Source organism: Salvelinus namaycush, chromosome 38, assembly GCF_016432855.1.
Source record: "Salvelinus namaycush isolate Seneca chromosome 38, SaNama_1.0, whole genome shotgun sequence".
NCBI lineage: Eukaryota > Metazoa > Chordata > Actinopteri > Salmoniformes > Salmonidae > Salvelinus > Salvelinus namaycush.
Window position 1 is genome coordinate 8538759 of NC_052344.1, and position 27931 is coordinate 8566689.

Sequence of the window (27931 nt, forward strand, 5' to 3'; positions counted from 1 at the left end):
ATACACGGATTTGTCTCAATCGGAGCTGATCTTGTCCTTCCCTGTCTACCAGCATTTCATCCTAAACCTCTTTAGACAAGAGCTTTGACTGAACAACCACTAATACTACAACATCCAATTAACCTTTCTGAGGGACCGGCAAATCTTCACTCAGGATAATCACACATTTGAAGGCAGCTTATTTATTAAACATTTATGAGTCACAAAATGGTAATTCGTCTTGTTTCCGAGAACAGATTGCGAATATGAAAACAACAAACCCTTTTAACAGCACATTATTAGAGGTTAGAAAACAACAACAGTTCCAACAGAAAACTAAAGGAATATGGCATCAGAAAGAATAACATCTCATCACCCTGTGAATCTCCGCAGGCACATTTCATTGGAATATCAACGGCAGAGAGCCACCGTAGTGAACATACGTACATACGTGTAAACAGAGTGCGTTGCGTGTAAACGTCCGCGGTCAAAACCACATGATCGTGCGGGACCTGACTGCAAAACGCCACAATAGTACCTACTCTGTGTGACTGGACCCCCATTATAGATAGATAGAGATAGAGAGAAAGAGCAAAGAATCAAATCCCTCGAGAGGTATAAAAATAGCAGGTATCCAATACATTCCTTTGAGTATCGTTAACTGTCACGATCAGGCTGCTGTCCCCAATTCTATTTGTCCTTCCTTGTGATCATGCAAAACAAAACTAAGGGTACAGATGGCCACATGAAACCCCACACAGATAAACAAGTGAGGTTCAATCTGTGACTGACCTTAATGAGAGACTATATGAAGTGCACCCACAGAGCGTGAGATGCATATCGTCTGGGCTGAGAGTAGACTCAGTGCTCTAGTATAGACTATATAAAGCTTTGGACCAGGGGAAGGCAATACTAGTCTGTAACAACATAGTGTGCAGGCTTTTGTTCCATCCCAGCTCTAAAACAGCTGATCCAGCGACTACATTTAAGTCATTTAGCAGACGCTCTTATCCAGAGCGACTAACCCTGCAAACCCTGGCCCTAGCTGTCCAGGGCCAGTTGTGTACCTCCTGTAACCTGGCCTTTCTCCACCCTGTCTGTCCATGTATCTCCCCTCTGTCAGGACTAAACACTGCAGCCCGTTGATCTCACTAACTGAAGGCTTCCAGCTAAATTTGCAGTGTCCACCGGATATAAGTGACTTGTTGCAACGAAACAACAACGGTCAAATCTCTTAATAAATTGCACTGTAAGAAGCATATGATTTTTAGAATGCAATGTCATTGGTTGAATGGAAAAAAGGAACCAGATGCAGAGAAATGTCTTTCCAAATAATATCGTTTTTTTTTTCTCTTCTAAATGAACATCTGTAGCTCCTCATTGGCTCAATCAGCATATTGTTAAGTGCTACTCTGCACAATAGGAGAGGCAGAGGATTGTTCCAGCGACCAATAGCTGAGCGAGGCAAACTGCCTCAACGGCAACAACCCCGCAAGGCATAAGAGAAGGGGTAGGGGTTCTGGGTCAGGGGTAGAGGCACGGGCGTGACCCCTCTGCCAGGGATCAGGGGTCATCTCAGTCACCCACGTCGCTGTCCTGGTCGCCGATGTACCACAGGAATTGGAAGCTGAGGGCCAGGAGGGCGGTGCCCAGGAGGTCGCCCAGGGCGGTCAGGTAGGGGATGGAGAAACTGTCTGGGTCTTTACCACTACGCCACATAGAGTACACCATCCAGTCTGCTATACACAGCAACAGGAACACCTGAGACACACACACACACACAGACTTTAATATACAGAATGACTTTACATAATGTAAATCTGTACAAGAGAAACATGTAATAATAAAGGGAGGGAGAGGGAATGAGAGAGCGCTGATAGCTTAAAGTTAGTTCGCTTAAAGACCTATCACACAGCAACACAATTACCATCACACGTGTAAATCAATGTAAGACATCATTGTAAGACATCACAACCCCAATATAAACAGATGCACACACACATACATTTTCTAAGAAACACCATGGAAACACAAAGAAAACTGAGCCAAGGAATAAGGAAGGAGAGAGAGAGAGAGAGAGAGAGAAAGAGACCGAGAGAGAGCGAGAGAATGGAGATGAGCGCTGGGCCATTGTGTTTTAGAGAAAAGAAACTGTCTGCCAGTGGTTGATGTTATTCCTGTTTCACTGTCCAAAAAACAAAGAGCTTGAAACTCTGCCCAATGCAATTAGCCCGACCAGAGACAGAGAGGCAGTATGACAGCTATACTATAAGGAATAAAACTAAGCATTCGACTGATAACCATATGTAAAGGAAAACAAGGAGAAATCTAATGTTACTTGCAGCAAATACATTATAGGGAAATGGATCATTTCAAATACCAAAATCACAAGAAGCATATACCAACCACGTCTTGGGATAAAGAGGGAATTATTTGTAACGGTGTGTGTTTCATAGGTGTGTCTGAATTCCTCGGTTCATCTAGAATTCTAAGAATGATGGCTTTGAAATGTCTGCCTCTATGCAGAACGCGTTAAGTATGGAAACCCCCAAGGGTCACACGACAAAGTCTATTTGCCTCGTCACACATAGTGGGTAGCGTACAAAGTAGGTAGCCTGAAATAACACTGACTTTACTCCTTGTGACAGAGCAGGGAATCAAACACTTCCTCTTTCTCTTAAAGCCCTCTCTCCTTGTCTCGGTCTATCAAGTTCAATCTTCTTTCCCCTCTGTCCTTTTATTGAGTGTCACTGTCCATCAAATACCCCTTCGACAGACCCCCACCACACAGACAATCAACAGAATAAAATGTTTAAAAGAGTTTAAAAACTCTCCCCAAATCGCGTTGTCTAAATACGTTTTAGGAGACAATCAACAGACAGACAAGCAGAGAGAACGACGTCCAACCTCCCCTTCCACCATAACAGTATTAACTAGAATGGTCTAATTAATGCAGAGAAGAGAGCAGAGGAGAAGACTCCAGAATGGAACCAGACACTGTTTGATGTCCTGCGGCTGGATGGGATCCTGCATCAGCCCTTTGTCTCCATCTTTCTAATGAAAAAGATTTACACAGGAAACGCTTTGAATGTGTTTGGTCTAAAGCAAGTGTCTTTGTTTGTTTTCAAGTGTGTGCTTTGAATGTGTTTGGTCTAAAGCGAGTGTCTTTGTTTGTTTTCAAGTGTGTGCTTTGAATGTGTTTGGTCTAAAGCGAGTGTCTTTGTTTGTTTTCAAGTGTGTGCTTTGAATGTGTTTGCTTGGAAAACTGATGTGAAATGCCAGAATAATTAATAAGCAACAGAAACATACCTATCTAATACCTCTTTCTCCCTGCCATCCCTTTTCACACCAGCCAATTCTGGCTAGACAGTACTTTGTCCTTCTCGGAGCATATATCCAGGTTGCAGGCTAAGGTTACATCTAGGTTTTCTGTATCGTAATCACTCCTCCTTCACCCCATCTGACAAACTAACCCTGATTCAGATGACCATCCTACCCATTACGGAGACGTAATATACAGATCGGCCAGTAACGGTGCTCGAGCGGCTAGATGTTCTTTACCATTCGGCCATCAGATTCCATCAGATTCGGCCATCACAAATGCTCCTTATAGGACTCTATACTCCTCTGTTAACTGGCCATCTCTACATACTCAACACAAGATCCTCTGCTAATTTCTAAAATTCTCTTAGGCATCACTCCCCCTATCCAAGATACCTTTTGCAACCCTCATCCTCTACATACAACACCTGATTTTCCAGTCACATTCTGTTAAAGGTCCTCAAAGCTAACACATCCCTGGGACGCTCCTCTTTCCAGTTCGCTGCAGCTAGCGACTGGAACGATCTGCAAAACACTTAAACTGGATAGTTGGACACTCATTGACATTTGTAGCTGTTTTGTGTGATGTGCTTGGTCTCTGCCTTTTCTGTACTTCGTGCTGTTGTCTGCCCTTAAGGTTTGTGCCAGGTTGTGTTGTTGCCATAGGTCTCCCTTCAAGTGTCTTCCATCTGTGTTGTCCGTCTTGTCTTTTTAAAATTTTTAATCCAGGCCCCTGCCCCACAGGAGGCTTCTTGCCGGGCCGTCATTGTAAATAAGAATTTGTTCTTAATGGACCGGCCTGGTAAAATTAGCAGCACTTCTGGTACAGAACTTTGACCCGATTAGGACATGGTAAGAAATTAGGAGATGGGTCCACAGATATAGATTCTGACTCAAATGTATTTAACCTACCCCGGCCAAACCTGGATTAAGAACAAATTCTTATTTACAATGACGGCCTACCCTGGACGACGCTGGGCCAATTGTGCGCCGCCCTATGGGACTCCCAATCACGGCCGGATGTGATACAGCCTGGATTCGAACCAGGGACTGTAGCGACACCTCTTGCACTGAGATGCAGTGCCTTAGACCGCTGCGCCACTCGGGAGCCCCCCAACAGGTCTCTCAGTAAGACAATGGTGAAGGTCATGATGCTCCTCTGTCCCATCTCAATTACACACTAACATTTGAAATGACGTGTTTAGCTTGTGTCGTGGAAATTACCACCAGGGACACCTGAAGTCAATCTTAAATGAATCATTCTTTATTAATCAGCTGAGAGGTTCCAACAAACTTAATGCACCAAGTAGTACACGTCTTTCAGGAGCTGTGCCGGGGCAGTCCAGTTAGTTCTCTTATATACTGCTTACAAAGACAAGTTACACTGCAAAGTGTTTAGACCCTTCCCCTTTTCCACATTACAGACTTATTCTAAAATGTATTAAATGTTGTTGTTTTTTGCCTACAAAATGTACACACAATACCCCATAAAAGACTCATCTAAAAACAGGTTTCTGGAACTGTTTGCAAATTTATTACAAATTAAAAAAACAGAAAAACCTGTACATAAGTATTCAGACCCTTTGCAATGAGACTCAAAATTGAGCTCAGGTACATCCTGTTTTCATTGATCATCCTTGAGATGTTTCTACAACTTGATTGGAGTCCACCTGGGGTAAATTCAATTGATTGGACATGATTTGGAAAGGCACACACCTGTCTATATAAGGTCCCACAGTTGACAGTGCATGTCAGAGAAAAAAACAAGCCATGAGGTCGAAGGAATTGTCCGTGGAGCTCCGACACAGGATTGTGTCGAGGCACAGTTCTGGGGAAGGGTACCAAAAACTGTCTGTAGCATTGAAGGTCCCTAAGAACACAATGCCCTCCATCATTCTTATATCAAAGAAATTTGGGTCCACCGAGATCAGCATCATGCTGGAGGGATGTTTTTCAGCAGCAGGGACTGGAAGAAAAGTCAGGATCGAGGGAAAGATGAACGGAGCAAAGTACAGAGAGATGCTTGATGAAAACCTGCTCCAGAGTGCTCAGGACCTCAGACTGGGGCGATGGTTCCCCTTCTAAAAGGACAACGACCCTAAGCACACAGCCAAGACAACGCAGGAGTGGCTTCGAGATAAGTCTCTGAATGTCCTTGAGGGACCCAGCCAGAGCCCCGGACTTGAACCCAATCGAACATCTCTGAAGAGACCTGAAAAAAGCTGTGCAGCGACGCTCCCCATCCAACCTGACAGAGCTTGAGAGGATCAGCAGAGAATAATGGGAGAAACTCCCCAAATACAGGTGTGCCAAGCTTGTAGCGTCATACCCAAGAAGACTCGAGCTGTAATTGCTGCCAAAGATGCTTCAACAAAGTACTGAGTAAAGGGTCTAAATACTTACGCAAATGTAATATTTCAGCTGTTTTTTTAATACATTTGCAAACATTTCTAAAAACCTGTTTTTGCTTTGTCATTATGGGTTATTGTGTGTAGATGGATGAGGAAACAAAATGTAGAAAAAGTCAAGGGGTCTGAATACTTACCGAATGCACTGTATATTTGCATGATTTAGCTTATTAGTTATTCATAATTAACGTTTGGTTCCTGCATGTGTCTGGCAACGTCTCCTATCTTAACTTATAGAACATATTCTGGGTGTTCTGCCAAAAGGTCTGAGGAGGGGGTCATGACCGTCTCCCCCTCATATCTCTACCCAGCACCTACAGGAACCAATGATTGTATGAGACAAGATGTACAATTCAAGGCTCTGTTCAGAGAACAAAATGTTCCTTCACACTAGCTATCTACTTCGATCTAACTAATTGTGGAAGACATTGATGATCCTGGATGGGCCTCTCTGTACTGTCCGTGTCAGACTTGAGAGGTGGGAAAGGCACAGCAGGAATTGCATGATGCCATCTCTGAAACCACTGAAGCCCCATTCAAAGAATCCTACCAAGGAAAGTGTGGGAAAGCAAAGGGAATTCTCTAAAGTAGAGGGAGACGGGGATAGAGGTTGAATATATTCTATTCAATTCAGCTTAAATAAAGTAGGATTTATTGTATTTACATGTGATGCAGTTATCCCCCCCTCCATGCCTGCTATAAAGTACAAAATAACTTGTTTGTCTGCAGTCCAACAGAGAGGACAGTGGTATCTTTCAACTAAACTGCTGGTCCTAAAGTGCTTCAATGTTTCTATGGTTATGTAAATAGACGTGTTGCCCTATGCTTGTGAGCAACCCCAGTGTGCAGTGCCTGTTCAGGCTGTTCTCTCTCTGAGGAGTGGAAAGTTACCTGTGCTGTGTTTGCTCAGGGTGTTATCTCCCAGTCAGCAGTCTCTCTCTCTTTCTCTCTCTCACTCTCTAACCCCAGTACACACTCACACCCTCAGCTGCTGCACTCGACTCTGCCCTATACTAAGAACTGTGTGTTCTCTCTGAGAATTCAACCTCTATCCCCATCTCCCCTACTTTAGAGAATTCCCTTTGCTTTCCCACACTTTCCTTGGTAGGATTCTTTGAATGGGGCTTCAGTGGTTTCAGAGATGGCATCATGCAATTCCGGCTGTGCCTTTCCCACCTCTCAAGTCTGACACGGACAGTACAGAGAGGCCCATCCAGGATCATCAATGTCTTCCACAATTAGTTAGATCGAAGTAGATAGCTAGTGTGAAGGAACATTTTGTTCTCTGAACAGAGCCTTGAATTGTACATATTGTCTCATACAATCATTGGTTCCTGTAGGTGCTGGGTAGAGATATGAGGGGGAGACGGTCATGACCCCCTCCTCAGACCTTTTGGCAGAACGCCCAGAATATATTCTATAAGTTAAGATGGGAGACGTGCCAGACACATGCAGGAACCAAACGTTAATTATGAATAACTAATAAGCTAAATCATCCATCTTGGCCATGTTCTGTTATAATCTCTACCCGGCACAGCCAGAAGAGGACTGGCCACCCCTCATAGCCTGGTTCCTCTCTAGGTTTCTTCCTAGGTTTTGGCCTTTCTAGGGAGTTTTTCCTAGCCACCGTGCTTCTACACCTGCATTGCTTGCTGTTTGGGGTTTTAGGCTGGGTTTCTGTACAGCACTTTGAGATATCAGCTGATGTACGAAGGGCTATATAAATACATTTGATTTGAATTTGAATTTGATTTGAATTGAAACAAACTTTTCATGTGACAGAGAGATATTACCAGACATCCTTATTAAGGACCTTTAAAATAGTCATTTTCACACTACCATCTCTTCAAGACTGACACTTAGTTGTGACATTAAAAATCATGTTGGGTGATTGACAGAGGTGATGATCAGAGGGGCAGAGTTTTCACCACTTATATTATTACTGGGGCAGAAATATGGACAGCGATTCACAGCTCTCCTCACAGTCTTCACACACAGATCGCTGTGAACACATATCTCAGACAAGTCCTTGGTGGGTGAAGGGGTGTAGAGGGATGGTAAGCTCTGTAGGAGGTGGAGCTGGTCCTCAGTGTGTGAGAGCTGCTCCAGCTCAGTGCTTCTCCTCTGTAGCTCAGTGATTTCCTGCTCCAGCTCTTTAATGAGCCCTTCAGCCTGCATCTCTGCTGCTTTCTGCTTCTCCTCAATCACCTCAATGAGCTCAGCCTGGCTTCTCTCAATGGAGCGCACCAGATCAGTGAAGACCTGCACACTGTCTGATATCTCTCTCTCTGCTTCTCTCTTGCTGAGATCTACTGAGTGTTTGATCTCCTTAACCTTCTGCAGTCGTTTCTGGATCATATGCTGAACTTCTGCCTCAGTCGTCCTCAGCTGAGCCTTCCTCTCTCCATACTCTTCCTCTATAGGGACAGTGTCATGAGTCTTGTGGTCTGTCTCAGTGCAGAACTGACACACACAAGTCTGGTCAGTCCTACAGAACAGCTCTAGAGGTCTGTCGTGCTTCTTACACATCCTGTCTTCTAGGTTCTCCACAGGGTTGATCAGCTTGTGTCTCTTTAAGGCTGGGACTCTCTGATGAGGCTCAAGGTGAGTCTCACAGTAAGAGGTCTGACACACCAGGCAGGACTTCGGTGCCTTGACCTTCATCCCAGTGCAGATGTCACAGGACACTTCTCCAGGCTTGGCAGGGGACTCATCTTTACCTCTGACTCTCATCTTCTTAAAATTCTTTACAACCTCTCTGAACGTTGTGTTGACACGAAGCTCAGGTTCTCTGTAGAAAATCTCCTTACATAATGGACACTGGCACAGGTCACTGGTATCCCAGTATCCACTGATACAGGCCTTGCAGTAGTTGTGTCCACATGGAATAGAGACTGGCTCAGTGAACACATCCAGACAGATAGAACACAGGAAATGCTCTTCAGACAGGAGACTGCTGGAGGTGGTCATATCTAGACAGAGACCAAAGGTGAAACCATAAAGCATTTCCTGGACTCAGTTGGCTCTCTATATTAAAAATAACCAACTCAATAAAGGATTCAGAGTTGTCAAGCAAGCCAGACATTGATTCTAACCAATCTTTTGTATTTAAATATTTAAAAAAAGGTACCAGCCCGTTTTACTACTTAATTGTGAAAAAGACCTTTACCAAAGGCAGACATGTTTAACAAGTGATCATGCTACGGTATGAGGTTTATGTTACTACTTGTCCAGGTAAACGTTTTTTTAACTCACCTGTGTTGATGTTGACCGTTAAGATTCCTAGATTAATAAGGCGCTCACAGAGATCGAACGCAGCGTAGTTGTGTAGCAAGACTTCTGACGAGGAGTAGGGTTTCAGTGCCTGATACAAGTCTCTTCACTTTACTTTCACTTCAGCAAAGTGTGGTTTGCTTATTGCTTCTCTTAAAAGGTACAGAGCGAACATATTTACACGCGGCTGAACACTCTAAAACAGTTCCCAACCCTTTCTGGTTACTGTACCACCAACTGAATTTTGCTCTGCCCAGAGTACCTCTGAAGTACCACCTCATGTGCATTTTACCAGTAGGCCTATGGTGTCATGAGTATGCTCAAGCACCCCCTGTGGATAGGCCAAGTATCCCCAGGTGTCCTAGTACCCCTGGTTGGGAACCACTGCTCTAAAACAACTACAGCTCTTCTCAATCTGTTAATACTGTAATAATGTTATCATATACCCTCCTGCTCATAGTATCTTACAGTGTTAAAAGGCTCACTAGTGAAGTTGAAGAGAAATGGCAACTAACATATGTCTTCCTTCCTATAAAGACCAGTGAGTAAGCATCGACACCCAGACTATCAAAGCTAAGTTCCATGGAACCAAGACTCCCAGGATGGCAGTTAGGCATTGCTGTGTACAACAACCCTCTAGGTGTGCGTTTAGTATAAGCACCAACTCACATTCTGAGCCTTTGCTTCCATAATCGATCCGAATGCCATCAAAGCGGTAACACAAACACAAGTCAGACTTCCTCAGGGATAAAATCACAGAGCTCTAGGAATGCTTAGGATACACACATTTCTACATTTACATTTTAGTCATTTATCAGGCGCTCTTATCCAGAGCGATCTACAGGAGCAATTAGGGTTAAGTACCTTGCTCAAGGGCACGTCGACAGATTTTTCACCTAGTCGGGCTAGGGGATTCAAACCAGCGATGTTTCGGTTACTGGCCCAATGCGCTTAACCGCTAGGCTATCTGCCGCACCTGATTTTCCTTCAAATGTCACTTTGTAAGGAGTACTCTCATCTCAAGTTGACGTTCATCATGCGTGTGGTTCATTTATGTTTAAGCGTTTTGAAAGCAGAGTGAAAAAGGGTCTCTGAACGCAGCTCGCTTATGATAGTGTCACAATAATAGCGGTGTCTCGCAAAATAACAGCTTTTAATAGAAAGTAATGTCAGCCAGTGAATTCTCAAGCTCAGACGAAGGTCACAGTTGGAAAAAGAACTTGCAGACTATGGGTAGATTGCCAAGGAACTATCCCCTACCACCTGATCACACACACACCACTGACCTGAAAGAGGGCGGCAGCCAGGTAGACGGTCATGAAGATAGGCGTCAGGGTGGTGTGGCCGCTCTTCATCAGGTGGATGGTGTACAGGAAGATCAGGTGACCCGGGAGCACCAATAGGAGCAGCACCTGGGCCGAACGGTGATTGGCTCCTGAGAGAGAGGAGACGAGAGGAGTTGGAACTGTGCAACTGAGTCTAACAATAGAACAGATGCTAAGACGGTTCCTAACCTGTGTATCTGTCAGCCTAAACACTGACTGGGGATAATTATGGGGTAGATCTTCTGCAGCACCTACAATTTATGTCTTAAAATCACAGCGAGATGGACTTGAAGGGGGGGGAGAAATATCTCTATGTTAAGCAATCTGTCCTGTAGGATGCCCTGTTTAAAACAGATCACATTTCCACAGTTTAAGTGAGTATTGGTTAGGTGCTTTACCTGTGCCACAGAAGGTGCGGCAGGGGTAGTAGCAGCCTTTGGCTTCCTCTGGTACCTCCCCAGGAGCACTGTGGAAGTGCAGGTGAGTGGAGATACGGCTAGACTGGATGGCTACCAGGTTCCCCCCAATACCTGGAGAACAGACAGAACAGGCAGGCTTAGGGCTGGAGCTGACTGGAGGCAGCTGAGTATAGAACAGAAGTGAGGGTTAGAGAGAAACGCGAGGACCCAGATTTGTATCCTTCCCTAAACAGTTGATGCCTTCCAGTCACAGATCTAAGGTAACCCAACCTCTCCCTCCAAAGAGCAGGGATGTACTGTAGTTTCTGTCATATTACTTTCACATATCAAGTCCTTCCAGATCAATTAGGACAGAGGGATGGGTGTGAGTTTTGGTTTGGAATGCAGCCAGGTTGTGTTGTATCTCAGTACATTGCTCAACACGTCAGCCTGGCCTCAACCAGAAGGAGCATGAGACAGCAGTGATGCTTCGCCACAGTCTGAGACATAATGAATACATATTACTGTGTGGGATAACTGCATTACAGAGAGAGAGAAAGAGAGAGAGGAGGGGAAAAAGCGAGAGGTGGGGATAGACAAAGACAGGGAAAGTAGGGGGAAAGAGCGTGCCCCATCTAATTCGGCTCAGCTTCCTCATATAGATTGTCATTTGTATCAAGCAGAGGAACATTGCTCATGAGAACAGCAGGACAAGGCAATTGATATCCACACACACAGTCAGTCAGGTGACTCAGAGTAGTCTAGCCACGCAGCACAGGAAATGTAGAAACACTCACAGCTTCCAGGTGGGCAGACCAGACAACCACTCCAACCCAAAAATAGTGTATGAGACAGACAACACTGACAGAAAGTAGAGGAGGAGATGAGAGAGGCTGTGGTCAATGAAACAGACAACACTGACAGAAAGTAGAGGAGGAAATGAGAGAGGCTGTGGTCAATGAGACAGACAACACTGACAGAAAGTAGAGGAGGAGATGAGAGAGGCTGTGGTCAATGAAACAGACAACACTGACAGAAAGTAGAGGAGGAGATGAGAGAGGCTGTGGTCAATGAGACAGACAACACTGACAGAAAGTAGAGGAGGAGATGAGAGAGGCTGTGGTCAATGAGACAGACAACACTGACAGAAAGTAGAGGAGGAGATGAGAGGGGCTGTGGTCAATGAGACAGACAACACTGACAGAAAGTAGAGGAGGAGATGAGAGAGGCTGTGGTCAATGAAACAGACAACACTGACAGAAAGTAGAGGAGGAGATGAGAGAGGCTGTGGTCAATGAGACAGACAACACTGACAGAAAGTAGAGGAGGAGATGAGAGAGGCTGTGGTCAATGAGACAGACAACACTGACAGAAAGTAGAGGAGGAGATGAGAGAGGCTGTGGTCAATGAGACAGACAACACTGACAGAAAGTAGAGGAGGAGATGAGAGAGGCTGTGGTCAATGAGACAGACAACACTGACAGAAAGTAGAGGAGGAGATGAGAGAGGCTGTGGTCAATGAGACAGACAACACTGACAGAAAGTAGAGGAGGAGATGAGAGAGGCTGTGGTCAATGAGACAGACAACACTGACAGAAAGTAGAGGAGGAGATGAGAGAGGCTGTGGTCAATGAGACAGACAACACTGACAGAAAGTAGAGGAGGAGATGAGAGAGGCTGTGGTCAATGAGACAGACAACACTGACAGAAAGTAGAGGAGGAGATGAGAGGGGCTGTGGTCAATGAGACAGACAACACTGACAGAAAGTAGAGGAGGAGATGAGAGAGGCTGTGGTCTGTCAGACAGAAAGGGACAGAAAGAGAGTTTGGGGTTGTGTTTTAGAGATGGGTATATTTTGGGGTAGCTGGGCTTATCTCCCCTCCTGTGCTTGTTATCCTGATCAGGCAGGCCTAAATGAGGACAGACACCTCTGCTGCCCGGAGATTATGGCCACTTAATCCAATCTTTGCTGCCAATCCGTCTCTCCACTGACATTTAACTTCTCCATGTTGCGGCTAAATAGAACTCCCCACCCTCCTCACGCCTCTCTCCCCACAATCTTATCTTTTTCCCCCCTCTTCATCTCTCACACTCCTCCCTGCCTAACCCCCACCCTTCTCATTCCACCACATCCCTCATTTTCATTGCACCTCTCATCCATCTCCACTCCACCATTCAATCCCTCTTCTCCCTCTCCTCCAGAGGTCTGGGGAGAATGGTGGTTCGACCTCAGCAGGGGGGCTAGCTGCTGTAATTTGGGTCACTGGGTCTCACGGCAGGAGGGGTGGGGTGAGGGTAGACCACAGGGGGTCCCGTCTCCCACTATCTCCCGCCCCATCGGAATAGCTCTGGGACAACAGACGGACTGTCTGCCTGCCTCTCCACATCTCATCTCCATTTTCCTTTCTCTAATTTCAAGTCTCCTTTCTCTCTCCCATCCATCTCCTTTACCAGCTTCACTCATCTATCTTCTTATATTCTGTATCCAGTTTAGAAGAGAGGAACTGTGCATGTTCAGAGTGAAAGCATCAAATGCTCAGTCTAGTCATCTCCTCTTCCCTATAGGATAGTAACCACCTCTATGTGTTGTAAATCACAGATAGTTACAGGGTTGGTGATGAAACCTCCCTTTTACAGCCCCAGAATCATTTGTCTGTGTGGTCCCCCTACACACCCTGACACACACACTTCCCTGATCACACAGCCATTTCCTGATTTGTTGACATCTCAGCAGTAACATCGATTAGAGGCACACAGTCGTCTTCCATCGAGTTAAATGTCTCTCATTAACAATGTTTAATTAAAAGCTGATCTCCGGTTGTCAAAATGCCAGCAACAGCCTTGGCAACGGTCCCCCGGTAAGGATGGGAGGAGGGTGACAGTAGCAGTGATATAGAGACAGACGTTTGTGTTTAGTCCATTACTCACTATTTTTCTAACTATGAAGTTTGAATGTAAATTCAGTCAAATTGGTGCACATTGTAAGTCACATTGTAAACCCACACAGTGTGTCAGTCACATTGTAAACCCACACAGTGTGTCAGTCACATTGTAAACCCACACAGTGTGTCAGTCACATTGTAAACCCACACAGTGTGTCAGTCACATTGTAAACCCACACAGTGTGTCAGTCACATTGTAAACCCACACAGTGTGTCAGTCACATTGTAAACCCACACAGTGTGTCAGTCACATTGTAAACCCACACAGTGTGTCAGTCACATTGTAAACGCACACAGTGTGTCAGTCACATTGTAAACCCACAGTGTGTCAGTCACATTGTAAACCCACACAGTGTGTCAGTCACATTGTAAACCCACACAGTGTGTCAGTCACATTGTAAACCCACACAGTGTGTCAGTCACATTGTAAACCCACACAGTGTGTCAGTCACATTGTAAACCCACACAGTGTGTCAGTCACATTGTAAACCCACACAGTGTGTCAGTCACATTGTAAACCCACACAGTGTGTCAGTCACATTGTAAACCCACACAGTGTGTCAGTCACATTGTAAACCCACACAGTGTGTCAGTCACATTGTAAACCCACACAGTGTGTCAGTCACATTGTAAACGCACACAGTGTGTCAGTCACATTGTAAACCCACACAGTGTGTCAGTCACATTGTAAACCCACAGTGTGTCAGTCACATTGTAAACCCACACAGTGTGTCAGTCACATTGTAAACCCACACAGTGTGTCAGTCACATTGTAAACCCACACAGTGTGTCAGTCACATTGTAAACCCACACAGTGTGTCAGTCACATTGTAAACCCACACAGTGTGTCAGTCACATTGTAAACCCACACAGTGTGTCAGTCACATTGTAAACCCACACAGTGTGTCAGTCACATTGTAAACGCACACAGTGTGTCAGTCACATTGTAAACCCACACAGTGTGTCAGTCACATTGTAAACCCACAGTGTGTCAGTCACATTGTAAACCCACACAGTGTGTCAGTCACATTGTAAACCCACACAGTGTGTCAGTCACATTGTAAACCCACACAGTGTGTCAGTCACATTGTAAACCCACACAGTGTGTCAGTCACATTGTAAACCCACACAGTGTGTCAGTCACATTGTAAACCCACACAGTGTGTCTTTAATCAGTCAGTGATATTGCGTCTCACCGTTAATGACAGGGGTGTACACCACAATGCCAGCCAGGTTCGGGTCAGACACTGTTTTGTCCAAGATGAGACCTCCGATACTGCAGAACACAGAACATTCACACATTAAATGGTGCTATTATTCTCATCACGTGAATGTACAATAGTCTGCTGCTATTTCTCTATGACAGTGAGTGAGAGCATCCACACACACCTGCTGATGACCATGGCTGTGATGACAGGCTCCCAGCCGGAGTAGAGCAGGGTGCGGCTGGCCGGGTGTTTGGAGGAGATCACCATCCACACTGGAGTCAGAGACAGGAAGAAGGCACACACCAGGGACGACGCGTACGGGTGAGAGTCTACAGAGACAGACAGCGAGCGAGAGAGACAAATCCAATTGTATTCATCACATGCGCCGAATACAACTGGTGCAGACTTTTACAGTGAAAAGCTTGCTTAAGAACATTTCCCAACGATGCAGAACTTAAAACTAACACAAAAGGAAGAAAATACATGAGACAAGATCGAATAGAGCTATACACAAGAATAGAGCTATATACAGGGAGTACCAGATCAATGTGCAGAGGTAGATATGTACATGAAGGCAGACAGACAGAGAGCGGCAGAGAGAGAGAGAGAGGCAGAGAGGAAAGGGATTTTTTTTTAAAGAATTAAAAACAGATGTAATCCCCAGAGTGAAACAACTGGTGGGAGTTACAACAACAAAACAACAAACACAATTTATCAGCTTCAGCTGCATGAGGATTGACAGAGCAGGGGGGAGATACTGTCCCTCCGCTCCCCAGGAAAGACAGCGTGACACAGAGCAGGGGGGGGGAGATACTGTCCCTCCGCTCCCCAGGAAAGACAGCGTGACACAGAGCAGGGGGGAGATACTGTCCCTCCGCTCCCCAGGAAAGACAGCGTGACACAGAGCAGGGGGGGAGATACTGTCCCTCCGCTCCCCAGGAAAGACAGCATGACACAGAGCAGGGGGGGAGATACTGTCCCTCCGCTCCCCAGGAAAGACAGCGTGATACAGAGCAGGGGGGGAGATACTGCCCCTCCACTCCCCAGGAAAGACAGCGTGATACAGAGCAGGGGGGGAGATACTGTCCCTCCGCTCCCCAGGAAAGACAGTGTGACACAGAGCAGGGGGGGAGATACTGTCCCTCCGCTCCCCAGGAAAGACAGCGTGATACAGAGCAGGGGGGGAGATACTGTCCCTCCACTCCCCAGGAAAGACAGCGTGATACAGAGCAGGGGGGGAGATACTGTCCCTCCGCTCCCCAGGAAAGACAGCGTGATACAGAGCAGGGGGGGAGATACTGTCCCTCCACTCCCCAGGAAAGACAGCGTGATACAGAGCAGGGGGGGAGATACTGTCCCTCCGCTCCCCAGGAAAGACAGTGTGACACAGAGCAGGGAGCAAGAAAACAACAGAGATTCATAACAAAACAAAGAAGTTCTGTATTTGCATGACTCAGTACAGTAGCTACAGAACATCTAACTTAAAGACCTGAGAAACCGATCATCACTCACTAGCAAGACACAATCCTTGGAGGGGTCTACTTTAGACTGAAATTTGCATGCGCACACACTTAATATTTGGCCAAAATCGAATGATTATTACAGCACTAAATCAGAGTCATGTTGGAGAATAGAGAAGGGGAAAACACCTGCTTAGTGCCTAGTAGTGAGATATGTGACTTCATCATCCCCGTCTCCTTACCAGATTTTCGTCTCACCATGATCCCATTCCACACTTAACGGCCCTCATCATCAACCCCCTGAAGACATAGATATAAAACCCAGAGAAGGGACCTATATGTAGTCACAGTGGGTGGAATTGGGTAATAGTCCCTGTCATGATGACACCGGTATACCCACCAGTCCCTGGGTTTAGCCTCGACTCTGGGTGTCACTGTGGTTCACCATTCCCTCACCACGTTTCAGATTTAGGTCTTAAAATAAATGTTTGCAGTAGTCGACCGTGGCCCGTGGCCTTGGGTGTGGGTATATATATATATATTGTACACCATCAGGTTAAAATGACTAACTTTAGCTGTGAGTAAACTGCACATTAGTCCAATTAGGCAGAACACCGCGGACGGGATGGACACGGCTGGCCCTTACAACAGAGACACTGTCCTTTGTGGTATCATCCCAAATGGTACCCTATTCTCTACGTAGTGCACTACTTCTGACCAGGGCCCATAGGGAATAGAGTGCCGTTTGGAACACAGCCTGTCCTAACTGGAAGGGCAATAGTAAAGGGTTTACATGTGTTACATATATATACTGTATGTTACAGGAGAAGGTCAATTTGGGAAATATATACGTTCCCCGTAACACATTTGAAACAGGAAAGGAGCCAGCATATATTACAAGTTAAATCAGTTGACAAACAGTGAGCTGGTATGGGTCGTATGAGGACAACTTAGGCCAGACAGATTTACTGAGCTGGTATGAACTCTTCTATTAAATTATCTCAGAGGTTTTACTGTAGCCTTTCATAGATTTTGAGTCTCTGGTGATGAATGCTTGTTTCATAGGGCTCAGACACGTCAAGGTTAGTAAAATACACTTTCCAAGGGAAACGCTTGCTGGTCCACTGTGTTGGGTAATGTAACACGAGGAAGAGGCTGGGCATGGCATATATTAAATATGGACTATTTTGCGGGAGATGGAGAGAGGGAAAGCGAGGGAGAGAAAGACATGGTCTGTTCTGATGAATTACCAGTAATGACACAAAAAATAACAGCGTAGGAGTGCCATCTAGTGGTTGAACGATGCAGTCTGATTCCAAATGGACCATTTCTTTACACTGTTGGACAGATATATTATTCACCTTTTTCAAGAGGAAATAAAACAAACAGAGGAAGGATGAAGTGAAGGATTGTGAACTCAATATAGAGGGTAAAAACTAGTTGACTGGTTTTGTGTCTTATTTCCAGATGGAAGTATCCAGTCCAAACCCTCCTCCTCTCACCCAGGCAGTTGTAGAGCCCCTGGCTGATCCAGGCCAGGATGGCCAGGGTGATGAGGTCACCAAAGCTGGCGGCGATGGGCGTAGCAACGTTGTCGGGGTTGATGCCCGTCTTCTTGGAACCCACGATCACCCCCACCATGATGAAGCCTGGGGTTCAGACGGTACAGAGGTCAGGGCGACATGCCTGCACATACCTCAACCTTCCATGTGTGTGTTACTAATATATAGCATGAGACCCATCAGCAGTAGGTGATAATATGTTGGGCTGTGACTGTTTGATTGTCTGACTGCGCACATTCCATATCAGAGTACATGTGTGTGTCCTTATCTATCTGTGTGTGTGTGTGTGTGTGTGTGTGTGTGTGTCTGTACCCTGCAGCATAGAGGCAATGAAGGCAGTGGCCACGCTGGCAGAGCAGAGCAGCACAGCATGACTCATCTGGAACTTCCCCTCTGGGATCCAACCCAGAACCACTGCTGCCACTGCTGCCAGGAAGCCTACTACTGTAGCCTGTACCTAGAAAGAGAGAGAGGATGACAGAGGGAGAAGGAATATAGGGAATGAGAGAAAGGGAGAGGTGTGGGGGCAGGGTTAACAGGAATAACATCAATCTGTTTTTCTAACAATGTTTTCCTATTATATGATACACTATCAACATTGAAGACACTTCCTCAAGGGGCCATTAAACACTGTGTGCTTGAACACTATCCATCACTCAGTCAATAATTACCACAAGTACTAACCAGAAGTACACACACTACGCAGATAGACAGATCGGGAGATAAGGGCACAAATTCAACACCACTCGCCAATGATCCCTCTAAGACGAACACGGGCGCGCAGCTCCCCCGGGACTGCCACACAGAACAAATATTAGCTCACTGTGAGAAGCATGAGATTGAACTTTACTCAACTTTCTAGAGCAGTGTTCACCCAGGCATTCCTAGTTGATTGCCAAAGATTTCTGTAAAAAAATAACAACGATAAAGCCTAAAGTTCCTATTTTTATATATTTTGGTCTCGGCCTGTTGGCGGTAGGTGAACCCGATTCAGCTGCCCTGCATGCCGGGTAGGTGAACTGTTGCCATTTTGAACCAATTCATGTATCTGGCGGGCAAATCAAGTGCACTATAGGCTTACCGCAGGCCAATTGGATGGCTTAGATGACCGTGTCTGCAGTAACGTAGCAGGCATAACAGAAAGCTAGAGAAAAGTTGATACTGTGAGATTTCAAGACGTTTAAAACCATGACTAGAGGGAGACTCAACAAATACAGCAAAGAGCTGCTGTTTTTATGAGTGAGTTCATGTTTAAGTTCTCTCTCAGCACTGTCAACACTTTGTATTCAACACTTTTATAAGCCATAAAATACACGTTCTTCCTATTTCCACTCAGCGCTGCAACAAGCACTGCAGCAGTAATGAATGAGTAGGAAAGTGAAACCTATAGGCTTGCGTTGTTGTTATTAGCGGCTTGGGTCTTTTTTAATATCCAGGAATATTACACTTTCTCTGTTCATAGGAGTAACAACATGAATTTGTGCATGAGGCAGAAATAATGCGGGGCGACTCGAGTTTGCTATCAGCTGGAAGACGTTCTCCCTTTATGGTCATGGTCAGTGAAGGAAAGGGAAAGCGGAGGGATATTTGGCCCGAACAACAATGCATTGGCAGGGTAATTCAAGCATAGCCAATATGCGGTGATAATGTATTGGGCCTATAGCTTACTGCACAAACCTCATTGCTACAGTACCTTTTCTAATTGGTTAATATTGCATAGGCTTGTTAAGAAAAGATCAACGTTTCCCTTTACTGTGGCAATTGTGATCGAGTCAACGCAATATTAACCACTTTCAATGTAACATACCGAAACACAACAAACTAAGCAACACATTTGTTGTAGGCAGAACGCATTGGAGTAGGATTCTATTTCATTGACACGCACGACTCAGTCCGTACTCTACACAGACCTGTGCAGCATAACCAGAGCCGCAGTGGGCCTACATGCAAATAGACCATCGTCATATGTATCTGTGCCATTTACTTTGAACTGGACAGTGTTTACAGCATGAGCGGTCATGAGTAGATGTGCTTGTTTTGAGATCAAAGCGAGAGTTGCATGATGCACGTGCACATTCTGTTATTTTCCTTTGCTAGTTAATGAGTTATTAGCCCAGTTATAATTTGTAGTCAGCAATAGAGGTTTGATTGCTTCCTACAAGAGCACAAAACGTGTACAGTTCTAGAATTCTTTGAAAAGCTTTTTTTTTGTCTTAAAGGGGCAGTGTTGTATTTTGAGACAGGCTTGAATAAGCTAAGTAGCCAATAGGCAGAGGGTAGCATAATTTGTGTGATTCTCTGTAATAATGGCATGGGAATAATAATACATTGTATTTTGTAAAGTGGTTTCTTGCATCAAGCAACACAACATGTTCAGTCATCTCGCTTTCAGACGGACAAGTGGATAAACCGTTTAATGTCAAGCCCTGCATGTTTTTTCAAAAGTATCATGGAATGTAGGCCTACATTGAACACCATACATTGCCTGCTATTGTAGGCTGAATGATAGAACAGCTATTTCCATGTTAAAATGTTATGGGTGCATTTTCTCCATAGTTTTTTTATGGTAGGCCACTGGTAGATCAAATATCCATAGCAGCTTACTTGGCCACTGTTATAACTAACTTAAAGTGGGTACAGCCTCAGTCTTCACATTAGACACGTGCTGGAAGTTGTACAACATTTTCACAACGTTCAAGTTTGCGCTGAAATTTGCTCAGTGGCAAAAAACATTGCTGCTCGCTATGAAGCTGACAGTGTGTGTGTGTGTTTACCTGTTTTAACGCCAGGTTTCCTATGATCAGATTCCACTTCTCTATGGGAGAGTCCATCTTCCCCACATTCACCTGCACAGTGACAGACCACAATCAGCAACTCAATTCATTCAATATTCACTTGAATCTCTTACTCAAATAAACTGCCCAAAAAAACAGATTAATAACTACTTTGAACAGTTTGCAGGAACCGCTAATCACATTACCAACTAATATGATTAAACTAAACACAATGTTCAATTGAGTGCATTGTTTCAGATGGGAAGGTTTGTGACTGTTCTTGTTCACTTAGCAAAAGTATGCAGAGCTTAGCAGTTTTGAGTTTAGTGAACAGGAAGTGAGATGAGGGAACAAGTGAAATACACTGAGTTTCTCTGTGTGAGACCGAACAGAATGATGTGAATGTGTATCTGTGAGGAAAGAGGGAGGGGAGGAACGGGCCAAACTGAACAAAGAGAGAATTCTGTCCCATCACTTCATCAACTTCTCAACCCCAGATCATTTGAATAGGGGGAGAAAGAGAGGGAGGAAAAAAAGTAAGGAAGCAAGATGGGAGAAACAGAGTGTAATGGTGTGTGAGAGAGTGTATGTGTAAGACAGGAGTGGGAGACAGAAATAGAAATACACTTGAGTAATGTAACCTGTGTATCACCTTAAACTGTACACGGTTGTGTCTGGCATTCACTGAATTGTGGTTTATACTCCTCAGAGCTTCTACCCAGTCCTCATCTGAGATCTACCCAAGCCCTTTTAATAGTGTCTGTGGATACCTCTATGTGGGCCTGTAGCACATCATACAGTCTAGAGACCGACCCTTTTGAATGGGGTTTGGATCAGGCTATCTAATGTAGGATTATTGGGATTAATGCCATACTGTGGGATATGTGTCCTTAAGAAATTCCTGATAGGGAGGTATCTGAAAATATGTGTTGTTGGCATGTTAAACTTACCCTGTAATTGTTGAAAGGAAGCTAACTGACCATCAATATATAAGTTACCAATTGTTGTGAGCCCCTTCTCCCTCCACTGTGAAAACACCATATCATCCAATGCAGGGTGGAAAGCATGAGTTAAGCAAATCGGGCAGTCAATGTATACAGTGGGTATGTTAAGAAAATACCTCATCTGTTTCCAGATCGTAAGAGTGTGGCAAATGACTGGGTTAGAGTCATAAGTGGCGTTTTCCACATATGCTGGACTGTTAACAAATACAGGGAGTGAGGAACGTTGACAGGAGGCCTGCTCAATCAAAAGCCATGAAGGCATATCATTCTGTCGCATCCCAGGTAAACTTTCCCTCCAGAAAGACAGAATATTCAGATTTGCAGCCCAATAATACGGTTTAAAGTGAGGAAGGCCAAAGCCCATCTCTATCTTGTACTTGTATAAATGCTTCTTTGAAATTCTGGCTGCCTTGTTATCCCATAAAAATGGAATTACTATTGAATGCAGTTTCTTAAAATAGCTTTGTGGTATGAAATTGGGTGACATTGGAAGAGGTAAAGAAACCTGGGTAGGACAACCATTTTAATAGCGTTTATACGACCAATCAAGGAGATAGGCAGAGTTTTCCAAAAATCTATATTTTGTTTAAGCTGATAAATTTTCATGTCCCAATTCACTTTCAATAGCTGATTAAGTTCTTGTCACTACAATGCCAAGGCTTGTGAACTTGTCCATCACTGTTCTAAATGGGGTAGATTGCAGAAATTGAATATCCACAGGCCGTGATATGGGCATCAATTCGCTTTTGTTGCCAGTTTATCTTGTAGCCAGAGAAGGAGCCGAACGTATTTATCAAGTTAAGTAAGGGGGGAAGTGTTAGGCTTGGATGAAAACAAAAGAACATTGTCTGCATAGAGGGACATTTTGTGCTGCGTGTCTTTTATTTTAACCGGAGCGATATCGGCACATGCCCGAATGAGAGTAGCAAGGGGTTCCATGGCTATAGCGAAGAGAGCAGGCGAAACAGGGCAACCCTGTCCAAACCCCAAATGCTCCAGAACCGACATCATATACTTCCACTCAATCTGATCAAATGCCTTCTCTGCGTCAAGAGCAATTACCACTGCCTTAACTTTATGATCATGATACATTACGTTGAAAAGGCGTCTCAAATTGTAGTGTATGTCGGCCCGGGATTTTATTTTTACCTTTATTTAACTAGGCAAGTCAGTTAAGAATAAATTCTTATTTTCAATAACGGCCTAGGAACAGTGGGTTAACTGCCTTGTTCAGGGTGAAAACGACAGATTTTTACCTTGTCAGCTCAGGGATTCGATCTTGCAACCTTTCGGTTACAAGTCCAACGCTCTAACCACTAGGCTGCCTGCCGATAAAACCTGTCTGGTCAGGGTGTATTATGTCAGAAATATATTTTTTCAATCGGTTTGCCAATATCTTTGTCAACAACTTATTTTCTATGGGGAGAAATGACACGGGGCGATAAGACGACATCTCCATGGAATCTCTATCTTTTTTTAAGATCAGTGCTATTGTAGCCTCATACAGTGTTTGCGGGAGTTTGGCATTTTCTTTGGAATGTTTAAACATTTGCAACATAAGTGGAGCTAGACTGGCGCAGTACTTCTTATAAAATTCTATTGCATATCCATCGGGCCCAGGGGCCTTTCTGTTTGGAACTTGTGCTATCGCTGTGTTAATTTCCTCTAAAGTTATCCCTGCATCGAGTGCAGCAGCTGCCCCCTTGTCTAGTTTAGGAAGTTCACATTCAGTGAGAAAGCATTCCATAGTTTGTGGATCAGCAGCATCCCATTTTGATTGATATAGCTCTGAGTAAAACTGCGCAAAGCATTTATTAATATCCTGCGGATCTGTTACTATTTTACCCTTCTTGTCTTTAATTTTGTGAATAGCTCTAGATGCCTGTACATGCCTTTGCTGTCTTGCTAATAATTTATGTGGTTTGTCACCCAGTTCAAAATAACTTTGTTGCGTTCTAGCAAGTAAAGAGCCCACCCGTTTCGAAAGGATGGTATTGTATTCATATTTCAACTTTGTGATCTTCTCAAGGACTGAATTCGAGGAATTCGTCCTAAAAACATTCTCCTAAGTCTCAATTTCTCCCAGCCCAGTATTGGCACATTTCTTCCTCTCTGATGTATAACAAATCATGTAACCTCTAATCACAGCCTTTACAGATTCCCAAAGGGTGGAGTCGTCAAAATCCCCAGTGTCGTTAGCTCCAAAGAAAAAGGCAATCTGCTCCTTCAAATACTGACAAAAAGCCTCATCTTTCAACAGGTATGCGTCTAAGCGCCACGGTCGCCGACCTGATATTGTCGAGTTTCAGCACCATGGACAGAGGAGAGTGGTCCGTAATTAGAATAGGGTGGTAGGTAACCGACTCAGCTGCTGAAATTAGTTTGGAGTCCAACAAAAAAGTCAATTCTGGAATATGATTTATGAACTGACGAAAAGAAAGAATAATCCCTATCTGTTGGGTCAGTCTCCAAATATCGACAATGTTAAGGTTTGTCATCAATGTATTTAGACAGACACTGGCATTTGATTGTTGAAGTGACCTTGATAGGTGTTTATCTAAAAGAGGATCGTACAGTTAAAGTCACCTCCAACAATAACACTTGTATCCGAGATATTTGGTATGGCCTTAAATACCATTTGAAAAAATTATGGATCATCGAAGTTGGGTCCATATAAATTGACGAAGGTTATTGGTTTCGAATTCAGTGTACCAGCCACAATAATATACCGACCATTAGGATCTGAAATCGAGGATGAGTAAACAAAAGGAATGTTTTTCCTTATCAGGATTGCTACTCCTCTTGCTTTTGCATCAAAATTAGACTGGTATATCTGACCGATCCAGCCGACTCGTAGCTTGGCCTGAGCCGAGCATTTAATATGAGTTTCTTGAAGAAGCACTATGTCAGCACCCAGTGATTTAAGATGAGGAAAAAAACGTTTCACGACATGACCTAAGCCATCACAGTTCCAACTGACTATCTTTATTCCACCAGGTCTACTCTGTGCTCCGTCACTATGTGGCATTTCTTATTCTAGAGCAAATTGTTGCTGTCATACAAAACCCAAAAGAAAAACGTCCCGCCGTGCAAGAGCTTGTCATGCCACCTGTACTAAATGTGAACATAAAACACAGACCCCATCCCCCCTCCCATCCCATTACTGAGTGACTTCCCCAAACGAAGCACTCCTTGACTAACACACAAACCTTAGGGTGTCTAGACATACAGCTTAACTCATCATCTATAGGTGCTCCGCATATAAACTAATATTAAATAACACTTAACTCTCATGTTAGGGGGTGAGTGGCTCTAAAACATGACAGGCTAAACAATGCTATATAAGCCATAACATCTCACCCATCATATAAGTCCCAATTTCTGATCTTCTGATCGAAAAGACATAGGCAGGAAATTCAAACACATTCCTGGCCTGTATTTGGCCATTTAGCCGGTTGACACAGCCGTTCTGTATCCTCAGCCAGGGAGATTGCTTGACAAGAACAGATCGGCCTCTTTTGGGTTGTCAAACGTACGTGTTGATCCCTCGACTTAGTGAGTTTATAGCAGCCAGCAGGTCACTGAGCAGGTTCTGTGGAGAACTCTCGGTATCTCGCATCTTCAGCTAACTCCTCGTGGGTCTGCGATGTTGAAATTGGTTCATTGTCTATCTCATTAAAATTATCTTGTTTAGCTCCCCCTTTTTTGGTGGCTTTTCTCTTTGTCATATTGCCAGACAATGTTTTAAGTTATAGGTTGTGAGAGGTTAAGATAAATATGAATTTGTTTCAAAATTGAGCGGAGCACTAGCAAAGCACGTCTACTCCATAGCACGCTCTCTAGCGCCTCCCTGTGTGTGTGTGTCTTACCGCGGTGGATAGTCTGGATGCGAGGGTCATCTCTAGGTTGCCCTTCAGGCCCAGCAGAGCCGGAACCAGGATGAAGATCTCTGTAATGTACTTAAAGGCATCCCAGTGCTGGGTGAGAGGAGAGAGAGTGAGGAAGAGGAGAGAAAGAGAGGAAGAGGGGGAGACAGAGAGAGAAAGAGAGGAGAGGAGAAAGCGATATTAGACATGTCATTGTTGGCTACTGGCTAGTACAGAGCAGATGGGAGCTTACTATTTGTTCATTGTCAGCAAATCTGAATTAGAAAGTTGTCCCCATTCAAATATTTACATTCAAATTCAAATGTTATATCAAGAAGTAAATAAGGCGAACTGCCGTAGCTTCCAGTCGTATGTTCCTTCCTAGTAGCCTATCCCTACTAGTATTGGCTGAGTGGCTATGAGAATCCCTTTAACAATGTAATATCAATAGACAGATATCCCTTTATCACCTTCCTTGAAAGCTCTTACAGCCATTTACTCTGGACTACACATGAAATGGAGTCATAAGTAAACAATAAAAAACAATTGATTTAAACTGTCCATCTCCTCCAAATCCATCTCCTCTACCCATTTGAACTTCACATGCACTAGCCCACACCCCAGTCTCAACAGGACCTATGCTCTACCATGCCCCATCCCAGTCTCACCTGTACTATGTCCAGCACCATCCCTGCCGACACCGTGCCGAACCCAGCCAGCAGGAAAGGCACCACGATCTGCAACGCCATGGCCAGGGGCGACTCCTTGGGCATGTTCCGTGTGGGGGGCCTCTGACTCTCCTCTTCCTCCTTCTCCTCACCCTCCTCCCCTGAGAGTGTCCCCTCAGGGAGCATGGGCTCAGTCTCAGAGTACCGCACATCCCCACCGTCTGACAGGCTAACGGACGTCCGCGCTACCCGGTCCGAGTGCCGGCGCACCTCCAGGTGAGGGGGGTCAGGCCGGTAGCCGTTCCCATCAGGTTTGGGCCCCAGGTCGGCCATGGCCAGACCACGCTCCTCCTGGAGCTTGGTGTATCCCGTAGGGACCATGGTTTGGAACAGAGAGGGGATCCACCCGGTAGGCACTGGCTTCAGAGAGAGACTGCTCCAGCCACCGGCGGCTCCGCTCATACGCACCGCTAGGCTAGGGCCCAGAGAGTTGCCCAGTGTGTGGATGTTCATGCTAAGCAATGCTGCTGATGAGTCCGTAATGTCTCATCTCCATTCATTCATGCTGGGGCAGTGTGAAGGAGGGCAGGCTGGGCTGGTTAAATAGGAAGAGGGGCATCCATGTCCACTACGATCAGCACTGTGGAGACCAGCCAAGGAGAAAGACTGTCACTGTTCTCTCCAGCTCATGCAAGCAAAACAAACACAAATGATAGTCTAGCTATTCTCCCCGGGGCAAAGGCAAACCACATTTCATTTCAAACAGACTAGATAGCCTACATTGTTTGCTTTGGTTCTGTTATCAGAAGATCCTGAGGCTGAGGAGAGGAGGAGCTGTCTGCACAATGCATGCTGAGTAATAAGTCACTATCTGGTTGCTTTCAGGTAGGCCTATTGTATGTCTGGTTGAATGTCTCTAAAAACCTGCACAAATATGATATCAAAGTGCATATGTGCTGTCTATGATTGTATTTATTTTTAAATTATATAACATAGGCTCTGCTTATGACCAAGTCTTGAAACAGTGAAATACATAAGCAACATTGAATAGTAGGCTGCTGGTTGCTTCTCTGGCCAACGTAATTCAACACAACCTTTCTTCTCAGATAAATTGATATTTCTGGAAAATGTAGAAAGCTATGCCATATGGATAGTTCCATAATATATTGTTTTTACATTGGAGAGGCCCATGTCGCACCAGCAAAGGAAAAAGACGGTTGATGTGTTAGATATCAGTCTGTCTGTCAGTCTACGTGCGTACTGTCAGAACCAGGCTAAAAGCTCTCACTAAGTCCTGTGCCTTGGTGGATAGATACTTCCTAACAAGTGTTTAACACCAATAGAACGGGTAGCAAACTGAAAAGCAAATTTGACAAGGAAGTGAATAATAACTGCGTTATCCCGCTTTTAAAGAATAGTTTTATTACCGTTATCACATTTATGTCAAAATGTTCTTCTGGCAAGGCAATCTAGCCACATAACGTTAAACATCCTGCATGGATGCTAGCGCGAGCTAACATAACTGGCTAGTAGTACCGCCAAGCTAGCTAAACAAACAGGGGGAAAGCAAAAAGGCTTACCTATACAGGGGAAATGCGCTTAACTTCAGGACGTTGATACTAATTTAGACTGTTATTATTTTCCTTTTTCTGTTCCGGATTTCTCTGAAGGATGCCCTTTTCGACACTAAGCTCGTCGCGTCACAGGAAAAGTGCCACACAGACTAGTAGTACGCAGGCGCA

The 27931-nt window shown here is 44.7% G+C and overlaps 1 protein-coding gene across 2 annotated transcripts; it reads right to left on the minus strand.

Moving 5' to 3' along the window:
* Nucleotides 1–158: 158 nt before the first annotated feature.
* On the minus strand, nt 159–27925 carry LOC120032256 (solute carrier family 41 member 2-like). Of its 2 annotated transcripts, none has more exons than XM_038978261.1 (11): nt 27770–27924; nt 26190–26829; nt 25525–25632; nt 20652–20723; nt 18190–18334; nt 17818–17964; nt 15037–15184; nt 14844–14923; nt 10705–10836; nt 10268–10416; nt 159–1740 (listed from the first exon to the last, which is right to left on the minus strand). In XM_038978261.1, exons 2-11 carry the CDS (start codon nt 26700–26702, stop codon nt 1555–1557), a joined length of 1680 nt encoding a protein of 559 aa, XP_038834189.1. In that variant the 5' UTR covers nt 26703–26829; nt 27770–27924; the 3' UTR covers nt 159–1554. The 2 variants fall into 2 exon arrangements, with proteins under 2 accessions (XP_038834189.1, XP_038834190.1); XM_038978262.1 differs by lacking the exon at nt 159–1740 and adding an exon at nt 7375–8680 and having other exon boundaries at nt 27770–27925.
* Between the last annotated feature and the right edge of the window lie 6 nt (nt 27926–27931).

Coding starts and splice junctions, on each gene's coding strand:
- LOC120032256 (XM_038978261.1), bottom strand. CDS start 26,702: ATGAACATCCACACACTGGGCAACTCTCTGGGCCCTAGCCTAGCGGTG. Junction 17,965..18,189: donor CATTGCCTCTATGCTGCAGG/GTACAGACACAC, acceptor TCTGAACCCCAG/GCTTCATCATGGTGGGGGTG. Junction 14,924..15,036: donor ACAGCCATGGTCATCAGCAG/GTGTGTGTGGAT, acceptor TGTGTTCTGCAG/TATCGGAGGTCTCATCTTGG.